Genomic DNA, 13069 nt, shown 5'->3' with positions numbered 1-13069 from the left:
ATCATTTGAATTTTTGCTGTGATAGTTCTGTAATATGGACTACAGAGACCCACATCACAGTTAGTTGAAAATCTGTATCCTCACAACAAAGGCAACAACAGACTTGTGGTTAGTGGGTGGTATAATTGATCCACACGCTGCTAGACTGTGAGGGCAGCAAAGCATGACAAAGCAGATAGTGGATGACAGAAGAACAGAGATAAGGCACAAGTGTACAAACACACTTGGAATGATTTAGAATAAGAGAAAGGATGAATGATAACAAAACTCCAGGTGCAGTCCAGTAATATAACAGTGTTATGGTTGATATTGTGCACAGTGAAATAAATCTTATCTGTCAGGTCAAAAGGATTATTGATAGCAGAAGTGATGTTCAGATTTGAAATATTATTTGTAAAACACACAGAACTCATTCCCCCAGGGTCCTGTCTGGTCATTACACTCACTAGTTAATTCTCAAGGACCCATTTAAATTTCTGGAGTATTGCAATAAAGAATATAAAATTTCTTTGTTTATTGTATATTAAAATTACTTATTTTTCAGTCCCTTTGTATGTACCATGCTAGCTCAAAGGAGTTCATCTCTACAACCAAGTAAATTGTCTTCAGAAGCAGAAGTTTTCCATATACCAGTAACATCATGTGGCCAAATGAGGACAGATTGACACAGAGTTCTGGTCTCTTTTCCTGTCTCAAATAACCAAAGTATTTCTCTGTATAGCTATCCATAGCACTGAATTAATATTTTCTTTAAGGAAAATAACACTTTAAGATTTCTTGAGGTCTTTTTATTTAAGTAGCATTTTATATACATACACACCATTTAAAAATGCTCAGTGAGTTACAAAAAATTATCCAGACTGACAACTTGAACCATAAGACTACTGCAAAATGATCTCCCATGTTGCTGCAGGCACAGTCAGCTTCTAAATTAGGGCAGGATGCCTATCCTTGTACCACATTAATTTGGTTGGCAAAGCAGAAAAACAGTGACAGCCTGTGGTTTAAAAAAACTGAGACACAAACCTCTGAATTACAGGTTTTGTATTAGAAATGGCAATTCAGCTGGGCACTGCTGAAAGAAACAGTAATGATGATGGGAAGTGTACTTCCATTATGTACTGAAACTCTAAAAATTGTGAGCTGCAAACATTAACTGAAAGATTTTGTATCTTCTACAGTTTTGTTTACATCCAGTAGTATAATCAAGTAGTATTTGCCTTCCATTCAATTCAACAGCTGCTGTTACTTGTATAATTGGTGACTCTTTTGCATTTGCCTTAAACAGACCCTTGCAGCTCGGAAATCTGGTATTTCCATGGCCATGCTCATCCGGACCTCCATAAACACTGAAGAAATGGTAAGTGTTTTCACTGACAGGTTTGAGATATTTAGGTAACAGAAATTTTTGTTCACAGATCTCTAAAAATTATTTCAGCGTTACACACTCCAAACTGGATGAAATTGAATGTATTCCATTTATTGTATAGGAACTTTCAGGGAACTTGAGCAGAATTTGCTGCCTGATCCACAGTAGCAAGACCAGGTTTGCTTCTGCTGACTCACATCCATGATGTTCAGAGGGGACTAACCAAGAAAACCTTTGATTTACAACACAGCTATCTGGGGAAGCCTTTTGTTTTAAATTGTCCAACTGTACCATGTTTACCTGCAGTCTTTCATCATCTTTCTATCTTCATCACACTGTGAATGCAATTAGAATGACAGGGCTCTGCAAGGTGAGTTTTTATGATCATTTTTCCCAGTCCTTGGGATAATACTTGATTAAAAAAAAAAAAAAAAAAAAAACTCATGCTAATAATATATGTGATTCTAGAAGAAATATTTAATTCATACAAGAAGTAACCACAAGAGTCTTTCGAAAAAACATGCTGTCATATCTAGTAAAATGCATGAGCTGTGGTTTTCCATTACTGATTTCACTTAGATTTGACAAAAGACATTTTTTTTTAACAAAAACACAACAGGTGCCATTTTCTTCAGGAATACTTAAAGTGTGACACAAGATTTATATATGAACTAAGCAAAAGCAATAATTTGAAGGAATACTGGCCCATTTTGTGTTCCTCAAATTGCTAGTGCATACGTAGCTTTCTAAAATACATCCTATTCTGAAGAAAAATGAAGAGTTGGATTTTTCTTACATAGTTATCAAGGTGCATAGCAGAAGAATGGGAGAACAGAAAATACTGACAGGTGTTGTGGGAACTGGAACATGCAGTACAAATATTGATATCCATCATTCTTACCTGATTTATTGTGAACTTTCTGTGCTTATATGGTAATAATGAAGTTATGATTTGGTGGTGCTCAGGGATAGATTGCTGAGGTGGAAAACAGATGGTGTTTGAAATGTTCTTCCAGTAGGGGCAGTAGTTATTTTATTTTGCTATCTCAAAATAGCAGCAAAGTTTGATAAAATTGAGAACTATGGGATCTTAACTACTGAATTATGATTCAGGAGAAATGGAAAAGGAAAATTCATTTGAATGTATTTTTATACCTCTGTATTCTTTGTCCTCCATTTGAACCATGTCATTTGAAAAACTGTGTACCAGAAATAGTTGTTTCTTAAGCAATCTTGAAATAAAAATTTAAGTCCGAAGGCAGACAGCAAATGTAATTTAGACACATGAAAGTTCATTTGATGAGAAAATGTAAAAAGTTAATTCAGAGTAGAGGTGAACAAAAGAAGCCAGTCCTATGCCACCCTCATTACACATACCAAGGGCCAGGGAGTGCTCTTTCCCAGACAAATCTAAGGGTACAGCCCATAAAGCCTCTTGCAAGATATTTTAAACAAGGGAAAGGCATTACTTCTCTACTTCTCTAAGTAGCCAGCCAAACTTAATAACCTAGGGCATCATTACAGTGGGTAGAGCAAGATTTGAAAACAAAAAGGACATTTTCAGGCATAAAAGAATTCTCCAGATACTCTCCACAAAATGAAGATGTGAAATGCATATCAAGAAATGGAGTCACCAATGAAATTCAAGGAAAAAACTTCCCCTTTGGGCAAGTTATTCCTCTGATTAGGGCTTTTCTAGTTTTTATCTTCCCCCAAGTTTTTTTCTGGAGGGAATATTAATGATTCTGGTGGGTGTGGGTTATTTGGCTGATTAAATTCAGTATGAAAATTCTTTGAACTAATGCCTTTATTAAAACTCAAGTGCCACCTACTCAAAAAATTACACCCTGAGGTTAAGGCTTTGAGCTTTGCCACCTGTCATTGCTATCCTTTTGGTACAACACACTCATGACACACTGAGTTTGTGTGTTCTCAAGCACAGAGCCAAAGACATTTTAAACAGTGTAATACTTAGACATATGCTTTCAGTGGAGCACCCATTTAATTGCTTTGTTGAACAAAGAGCTGTACAATTTTGAAAATTATACATCAATGACATCATCAAGTAATTCAGGTAGAATATGACAGAAGTAAATTTCCCTTTAGAGGATCAGCAGATAACTAAATAATCCTCCTATATATTAGTAGTGCTAAATGTTGCCAAACCAGTTATTAGTTATATAGTTATATTGGAAATTATTAGTGCCATGTTGTTATGCTCTATAATTCACATAACAAAAACATTTAAACAGAGAAGAGTAATAGGAATGAAAACCTCTAGACAGTAAGAGAAATAAAATTCTTCTTTGCAATTTGCTTTATTAACAACAGGGGAAAGAACATGTTCAGCAGCAAAACCAATCTACAAATTGTGTCTTTCAGCTGAAAACTTCATTTACCCTCAAAGGTTTATTTTAAGGCCTGTTGAGGGTATATTTCATTGCTTACTGACATTTCAGAAAAATGTAAAAGTTACTGGAAAAATTCTGAAAGTATTTATAATGTGAAAAATACTGAAGCTGAACAGGGTGAAAGGGCATTATTTGTACTGAGGCTACATGAGCTCAGGAGTGGGAGAGTGTAATCAGTGGTTTCTGAGAAACACTATTCACTCAGCAAGCTGTATAAATTCACTTTAGGTTGTTTTAAAGTTTCCTTTCTGGTCTCCGTAACATGGAAGGCAAAACTGGAGTAATATACAAAAAATTAGTTCTCCAGAGTTAGTTGGTCATTACTATCGCAGTTCTTGGGTTCTGCCAAATCAAACTGGTGCACACATTTGCTTGCTTTCGGGGAAGTTATTAGGATAGGCTGAGAATTACCCTGGAGGGCAATTCAGTATTTTTTTTAGTCTTTTCTGCTGTATCAGGTTTTTTTCTTACTTCAGTTCTTCAGGGTTCTCAGTTGTGCTTAGAACAGATATCCATGAAATGTCTCACCATATATCTTTGGCCAGGCTCCACAGGACGGATATTGTTTTCAGCAGTAACTACTAGCTTCAGTAAGTGCTGTTGCAGCCTAAGCTACCTAATATTTGGTTTTATTATTTTTAGTGCTTGATCCTATTAATCAATGGCTACCCTATGGCTACAAGGTACTGGTTTTCCTGTGGTAGCAAAAGTCCTTTGATTGATGACTTTGTGCAAGATTGTGCAGATATGCACACAAAAAGAATATTTGACTTTTATCAGACAATCTATTATTAGCAGAATATCTCACAGTTTGAGTAGAGATGCAGGTACATGAAACCAAGAATATGTCAGCATATTTTTAGACAGGTTAATATCTTCCATTTGGCATACAATTACCACAGCTGAATATGAAAGATAAGGGAGTGCTAACAAATGTTTAACTGAGTAAGTTTGCTTTTCTTCCTATATTTTCAGAGCTGTGGCAGTGATGTTAAAAAAAATTAGAAAAACCACACAAATTCCAAAATCTTATTCCCTTGCCACAGCTTTATAGCCAGCATTAGAGCTACCTTGCATAACATCTACACCAGAGGAGGGCAAGGTAGGACAGGCAGACTTTCAGAAATATCCCACTGTGATATGTTTTATAATAGGGTTTCTTCTTTCTAAAATAAGAATATCATGATATTCTGATGATAGGATTATTGTTTTATTCTAAAAAATTAATATGGTGATATTTTTTGTAATACAATTTCTTCTTTCTAAATGAAACAATTATTCCTTTCTATGGGAATCTAGAACTTCTAATACATTCATGGCAGTCACATGTGCATTTAGTGAACACCCACCCCCTGAAAAAGGCACAAACAACCTAAGCTTGGTGCCAAGTGCTGCATACAAGCTGCTGAGCTCTTCTTATTCCCAATAAATTGCCTGGACCTAGAAGATCAGGGTGCCTGAAAAAAAGCTCAAATAAACAAACCAGAGCATTGTGCCCATATAAGCCAAGGTCTTGTGTGCAAAACTACAGGGATTGCTTTGTTTTCATCTTATTAAGCACTAAGGAGCTGTGACTGAAGTTGTTACAATACTAATCAGTAAATAACCAATAACTGTTCTTGTAGTACAGCTAGTCATGGGTTTTAAGCCAAAACAGTCCAAGAAATGGGTTTGGATTTTTGAGAGTATGGATCATTCTTGTCTATAGTAAAAAGCAAGTTGATGCTTAAAAATGAAACAGTAAGTATGCTATTATAGGAGTACAGATAAAATGGAACCCTACAATTGGCTTGCTTTTATTTGATGAGGTTATATAGACACTTGGTATTAGAGGATAGTGTTGTATATAATCAAAAGGCATTTTGTGCAATATGTCTAAGTCCCTATAGGAAGTATTTAAATTTTCAGAATTAATGTTCGGTCGCTACTCAATATGCCCCAATGAATGTAATGCTGCCTTTTTTTTTTTAATTTCTGCCTCAAAATATAAAAATATATTTATATAAGACTTTGTATTAATTGAATAACTTTATTCCAACTTAAAACTGCTGTTTGTGTAATCAGACAAAACAGTCAAGCAGAGTTCTTTTCAAAGTGTAAAGCAAAATGAGTAAATCACTATTTTACAAATTATTTTATACTTCTATGTATATTCTGATATTTTCTAACATTTTAGGTGTAAATAGCATATAGTTTGAAACAGTTCACTTGTGATACACAATACAGCTGAAATACTTCTTTTCTTACCCAACAGAAAATCCATGTCTTCAAGAAGACCCTGCAAGCTTTGATCTATCCAATATCATCAACTACGCCTCATAACTTTGAAATCTGGACAGCTACAACTCCCACATACTGTTATGAATGTGAAGGCCTTCTTTGGGGCATAGCCAGACAAGGCATGAGATGCACAGAATGTGGTGTCAAATGCCATGAGAAGTGCCAAGACCTCCTAAATGCTGACTGCTTGCAGAGTGAGTATTTCATTATAGCTGAAGTGTTGTATTAATTCACACCTTTTGATTTTGTGTGTATGCTCAGCAATACCTCGAAATGAGGGACCAGATCACCCAAAATCAGTGAAGGTGTGTTGATGCTCCTCAGTTGAGAAGTTAGCCAGAGGCTTAAGAGAAAACCTACTGTTAGAAAACCTACTGTTAGAAAACCTACTCATTTTGCTTTTGTCCTTGAAGTCTGTCAAATGTTGCTGGGCTTTTACAAAGTAATGCTTGCTAACATCAGTGAATTATTTACTTTCCACTGTCTATGGCAATATCTGGAGCAATTTATTACTTGACATAAACCCTCTTTGTTTTAGGTAACTCAAAACACAAAAAATGTCAAAGGAAATATTTTTAAATTATTCCTGCTACTTACTGTAGTCATATTGATGTGCTATAAAGTAGTCAAAAATATGAAACACTAAGTTGGATCTTCAAAATACTAAATACTGTATGTGTAAGGGAAAAAAAATTTAGTCAGTACGCCATTTGGCACTAGAATTAAAGCAAAGCAAGCAAAAAGCTCCGCTTGGTTCCAGCCACCGCACATTGTTCTGTGAAAATATATCAGGTGTATTGAAACAATTTTTAAATTACAACACGATTATTATGCAAGATTCTAAGCAATAGAAAATTAAGACCTGGAAGTTTTCTGATTTGGAGTGGAATGGGCTTCCATACTCTGGAGTTATTCAACACTGTTTACTGTTGATATGTTCCAGAGCTTCTACATGAAGGAAAACTACAGAGATATTTCACTCATTTCTTCCTTCTTTTCACTGTATTCTCTGTGTGAGGAGCTGTCATGCAGGATGGATGCTCAAGGTTTGCACTGCTCAGAAATCAATTAAAATTTTCCAGAGCAACTGACCCCATGGACAATAAATCAGTGATCAATGTCTAAATCAAACTTCCTAACTGTGCTTAATTGTGATTCTGCACTGTGGTTGAAACTGGACTGCTGTCCCTTGGCCCAGATCACCAGCCAAAACAACTGAGTCTTAAAAGAACAAAACCTCTAGAGGGCAAATTGCAGATAAAATATTTAACAAGCCTAAGGGATCCCACTCTTCTCATTAGTATGCAAATGTTTCTGAGCATCCTGTCATATTTTTTGCAACAGAGTAATTGTTCAGCGTTCATAGTATACTAGTTTGAAAATTTCATGTTCTTTGTTTCCCATTGAAAAAGTGAATTGACCAATTGGTTAAATCTCTATTTCTGAGAAAGCTGATGCTAGCAGTGTCATAAAGTGAAATGTAGTTATTTTTATCATAGTCATTCTTTTGCCCACCTTGTAATCAGTAGGATGTATTCACCTTCAAACTTCTGTGATATATTTTTTTAATATATAATCATTGCTAATGTAGGTGTAGAAATGAATTCACATCTCAAGATCTTTGAGGTCAATATATAAACTTGTTCTCAATTAGATTTAGAAAAAAGCCACTAGCACTTTCATTAGCTCTCTCATCTTCAATAAGATATCCTTTCTAGTACTAGGTGCAATATTAAATTAGAATTGATTTCAATCATGTTGAGTTTGTATCAGTCCCTAGGGTGAAAGGAGCGTGTTAACTTTCTGTACAATGTAAGTTACACTATTGTCTTAATTAGTTTGATCAATACTGCATGAAAAGAGTTGTTGATAGACAGCAGTAGAGGTTGTTAGCAATAGGGGACGTAAAACTAGTTGCAATAAATGAGTATAAAGAGAAAGATATTTACTTAAAGGAAGTTGTATTTTAACACATATTTCAGTGTTATCTGTACTCTCTCAAAAATCAACAAGGTTTCTCACAGGAATATGTTATTGCCATTCAGATTGTGCCCAGGGTTTATCATTCAGTTATGTTGTTGCATTTCTACTTTTTAAGGAAGGGCAGAAAATAAGAGAAAATTTTAAAAGTTCCCTCCTGCATCTTCTAAGAATGACCTGTCATGTTTTCCAGACAGCTCAGCAATCATCTCTTTTATAATAAAATCACTAGATAATTTTTTAACTGGTGTTTTGTTTTATGGTAGCACATAATTCTGTTTCTACTAATTCCTAAATTTTCAGTCTCGATAATCTTTAATCGCTAGAATTTTGGTCTTCCATATTCAAAAATATTAGGTACTCTGACGAGGAGATTTCAAGATTTCTCAAGATTTAGTAGCCGCAGAAAACTCCTTGAAGAAGCCATGTAATTCAGCCTTTTGGCAGTCTGAGATCACTTGTATCTGGTATTTCAAACCACACTTTTTCCACAGTAGTGATTGGCACTGAATAGTATTGGTTCAATAAATAATTTTATGTATAACACATAACACTGATGGAAGATGACTATTAACCCCTCATGTTAAAATAAATCAACTGGTAATTTTATATATCACAAAGAATATATATATGAGGTATTATTCAGGTGACAGGAAGATCTCCTTCAGGTACTGCTGTACCAAGAGTTAACTGGAAACCTTAGAGAGGAAAAAGAACAAAGTTAATTTTCAGTAACAATGGTGACCTTTTCTTTCATTTCAGGAGCAGCTGAGAAAAGTTCCAAACATGGTGCAGAAGACAAAACGCAGAATATTATTAGTGCTATGAAGGAAAGAATGAAGATTAGAGAGAAAAATAGACCAGAGGTGTTTGAAGTGATCCAGGAAATGTTTAATATTTCTAAAGAAGATTTTGCACAATATACAAAAGCAGCAAAACAAAGTGTTTTGGATGGAACATCCAAATGGTCAGCAAAAATAACTATCACAGGTAATTTTCTTCTGTTCTAAGAGCTCTTTCTTTCCTACTCTCCTAATTCAGGAGCAAGATTTTTTTATAAGTAGAGCCAGACTGTGTTCAATTGCATACTTGGTGCATATAAAAACAGTGGAATTTATAGGATGCCAACTGCAAGAGTTGAGTTTTAAGTTGCCAAAACCACTTTATATTCTACTGCTATAGGAAGGAAGACAAGGAAAAATAATGTATCTCCTCCACCTCCTACCAATATCTTCTGTGATAAGGATGAGATTTTTGCCACCAACTGCAAGAGTTTAAGTTCACAAAAAAAAAAAAGGCTTTGAGTGATTAAGAAAACCTTTGAGCTTGCAATTCCAGATCCCATTGGTTTTGAAAATTATTATCCCTTCACATTGCTTGACTAAGGGTGTGTTCCATTTTAGAGATGCTGATGTTGAATAATTCTGCTCACTCCAAACATATTCCAGATGACTTCCAATTGCATTAGCCTGGCTGCTCATGAAGATTTCCAGGTCCCCTGACTTTGACATTTCAGTTTTTGAACTAAAACCTCAGCATAAATGGAGGCTATTCTGAAGGTTGAGAGGTGGTGCATGAAACTCAAAAGAATAATTGTGGAATTTTGGGACTGTCACCAAGCACTGGGGACATATTTAATTCATATGTTTATTTTTAGTTCTACCTCTAAAGGATACTGAAGGCTGTCTAGTGTTCAGGACACTATGCGCATACAATTTAATCCTTGAAGACTTTTACTAGGCTGTCCCTTCATTCTAGTACGTAAATAGAAGAGTGATACTTCCTTGCCTTCTAAAACTTTCCCTGTGAATTTAGAGTGAATGGGGAGGACAAAATATGCTATTTTATTTCTAAAAGTGTTTTCAGAAATTGGATGTGTTAAAGAATAGCAGAATTTTACTTCTTTCACTAAAGTCAGCACATATGACTGAACCCACACCAAGCTCTGATCTGCTGAGCAAGGTGCCATTTTTAGCTAATCATTTTCTGAGCACACCAAGGAAGCTTCATTATCCAAGATGATTGACATTAGAGAACGTTAACTCAATGTTACCACTGAGATGACTTAAAAAATGTGTGCAAAATAACAAAGCCAACTGCTGCTGAATGGTAAGAGCCAGAGCAAGTGTTTTAGCTGCAGTTCTCTGGTTTGGTAGGCTGCTCTTTGAGAGTTCTGCTTTCTCCTGAGATTTCCACTTTTATGAATTATGATGGAAAATCAAATTGTATGTATTTATTTTTGCCACTAAATTCATATCTATTAACTATACACCCACACTAACTGTCAGAAAGGATACCAAATACATAAACAGTTGATGATAATTTATCAGAACTGTCGCCCTCTCTGTGATAGCATAAAAAGTATTCTAAAAGTAATGGTTCATCTCTTAAAAGAGCAAATGGTGACCATGTCCCTCATGTGTAGTTCCATAAGCCACAGGGAACTGTGGAATATATATTTTTTATATTATTAGAGGTTTTACTTTGGAAATGTTAGTTTGGCTCTTTGGAGAAATTTTGGAATTTTTTATTTATTTATTTACTGGGGGCAGGGAACTTTAGGGAACTATCAGACTCAAGACAAGTGATGCAACATTATATTCCTTGCCATTTTGACCAAACCAAAGTTTGATAAAAGTATTTGAATTATGTGTGAAAAGTATTTGTTTGGTGCTCAGTAGTGAATCTTTATATTTATTACTCTATTAAACTATACTTTTAAATATGATACAGTCCAGAAGGGTAATTTAGACAAACCTTGTCAGTCTCCAGAGTTACAGACATTGGGAAATGCAGAAACCTTTTCTTCAGGATCCATCACAGTGAGGCCTTTGTTTCCTGTTGCTGGTGTCATTCTCATTTACTTCTTGGCAATAAAGGCTATGAGGGCTAAAGCACATTTCTCTCCTTTGTTGCAGTTCTTTGTGCTCAGGGCTTGCAGGCTAAGGACAAAACTGGCTCAAGTGACCCATATGTTACTGTGCAAGTTGGCAAAAACAAGCGAAGAACAAAAACTATTTTTGGGAATTTGAATCCAGTATGGGATGAAAAATTCTACTTGTAAGTAGAGAAGATGCTGTTGATATTGCTTTTTTTAGTCTATATTTAGATCATATAACTCTACCAAGTGAAATGTTGGCTTAATTTGAAAACATGTTTTGTCTGCACTATACATATTTATAGCATTATGAAATTAGCAAGTTCTGAATGGAGAGAGCATCAAAATTTACTGTGTCTTTATCTTATAGTGATCATGCAGCTTATAATTAAGTCTGTTTTGGGATCTGTTGGTGGTGTCCAATTATTCTAGTCTTTAAGGGAACTTAAATAAGTTTTCATACTTCAACCTTACATACCAAGTATTGTCATTAGAAATACTTTCCTATATGCCAGATACCGACCATGCAAGGTGGATGTGTTTTTATTTGACACTGTGATTCTCTGAGGTGTAACTGGGGAATTTGGCAGTAACTGTTGTGCTCCAGGCTCAGGGTTGGTGTGTTTGTAATGTCCATACTTTTAGAGAGTGTTGTCTGAGTCAAATATGGAGAGTACCATATGATGGCATTGTTTAGTTTATTGTAATATTTCTTTCCTCCTATAAAGAGGGAAGGAGTTCTCACTATTCCTATCTACATAAACTGTGCAGGCAGTTTCTTTGAGGGTTCAGGCATTTGAAATAGAGCCCTGCTTTCTTTGAGAAGGTGCAATGTCAAAACATGACAGGTTAACTTCTTACAGTCTGGTACTTCCCTGGTTTTTGGCCAAAATCTGCTACTATATTGAGAAGGAGGTTATTCTTTCAGTAGAGTGTGAAAGAGTTTTGGTCCAAGATGCTGCTTCTATTTGTCTGGAAAAGGAACTAAAGAATGCCAGCTGAATTAAACAATGTATGCTATTCCTTTGACAGATTCAAACATTTGTTTAGAAATGAATAGGTACTTCAGAAAAAAGAGACACCCAGAAACTCTTTACAAGCTTCTTCTATCCAGAAAGCATTTTCTTTTTGAGTTAACTGTGTTACAGTGGTAACAGTTGAAGTGTCATACCTCCCTGAATGGCTTTGAGTGTCCAAAAGCAGGTCATAATTGCGGTCTGGCATTTTAATTGTAGGAATTGCGTAATGTCAAAACTTGGATGAGCAATTCAGAAAATTTTGTGGAAAGTTTGTTGAATGTAGTTTATCAAAGATGTGAGCCAAGCTATAATAAAAGCCCTTGAAACTTGCAAATATTTAATTTTTTTCCCCAGCACTATTATTATCATCTGCTGCCCTAGGAATAATATTTATTACCCCCCCCAAAACCTTACTATAGCATGTACCTCCTGAGCAACTGCTTTTCACCAAATACATTTTCCAACATTTTTATAGCACATGTGTTTTCTGAAATAATCTCCTTGACTTATTCAATGCCTTAGATTTCAGCTGAAAGTACATGAGAATTTCTAAATTGTATTAAAAAACCTATAAACATTTAACCAGAAGATTAAATCTAAAGTAAATCAATATAATTATTTAATTGACTCAGGAAGTGTTATTTAAATTAGGCTCTATTAGTGGCAATTGATATTTAAATCCTGTTGAAAATCCAACATTAACCATCACTATAACTTTTAAATTATAAAATTTAGAAATAAGATGTCTCAAAAATCTTACAATCTAATGCATACTTACCATACCAAAACATGTTTTCAAGTCCTCCCATTTGTTCCAAAATGAAGACTTGGAAAAAACATTGGCTCCCCACTGTGCATTTGCTCTGTCATAGCACATGGAGTGAGGGCAGTGTTCCTGTTCTTAGAACCACACGTGACCCAGATATGATTGCATGGTAACAGTGAGAGAATGTTTCTGACAAAATGCACTCTGACCCCCTGCTAAATGACCATGGGACACTGGCCTAGGTTTGAACAGGAGACCTCATAAAGGATAACTAAAATAGAGCTTTGTGGTGCACAAGGTAGAGAAGTAAATAGGCCAGCAGATGTTCATTTAATGAATGTAACATAGGTGCTAAGGGCTTTTATC

At 35.3% G+C, this 13069-nt stretch overlaps 1 protein-coding gene across 1 annotated transcript in view; it reads left to right on the top strand.

The window, feature by feature from the left end:
- UNC13C (unc-13 homolog C) overlaps window positions 1–13069 on the top strand; it is a 131171-nt gene that overhangs the window by 35242 nt on the left and 82860 nt on the right. Inside the window, exons 6-9 of the mRNA XM_063169652.1 lie at window positions 1289–1360; window positions 6035–6254; window positions 8803–9030; window positions 10959–11100. Of these exons, the coding sequence (XP_063025722.1) occupies window positions 1289–1360; window positions 6035–6254; window positions 8803–9030; window positions 10959–11100 (662 nt within the window). The remainder of the gene's footprint in view (window positions 1–1288; window positions 1361–6034; window positions 6255–8802; window positions 9031–10958; window positions 11101–13069) is intronic.

Source organism: Melospiza melodia, chromosome 15 (assembly GCF_035770615.1).
Source record: "Melospiza melodia melodia isolate bMelMel2 chromosome 15, bMelMel2.pri, whole genome shotgun sequence".
In the NCBI taxonomy this organism is placed as follows: Eukaryota; Metazoa; Chordata; class Aves; order Passeriformes; family Passerellidae; genus Melospiza; species Melospiza melodia.
The sequence above is the reverse complement of the archived record's forward strand: the minus strand, read 5'-3'. Positions and strand labels throughout refer to the sequence as shown.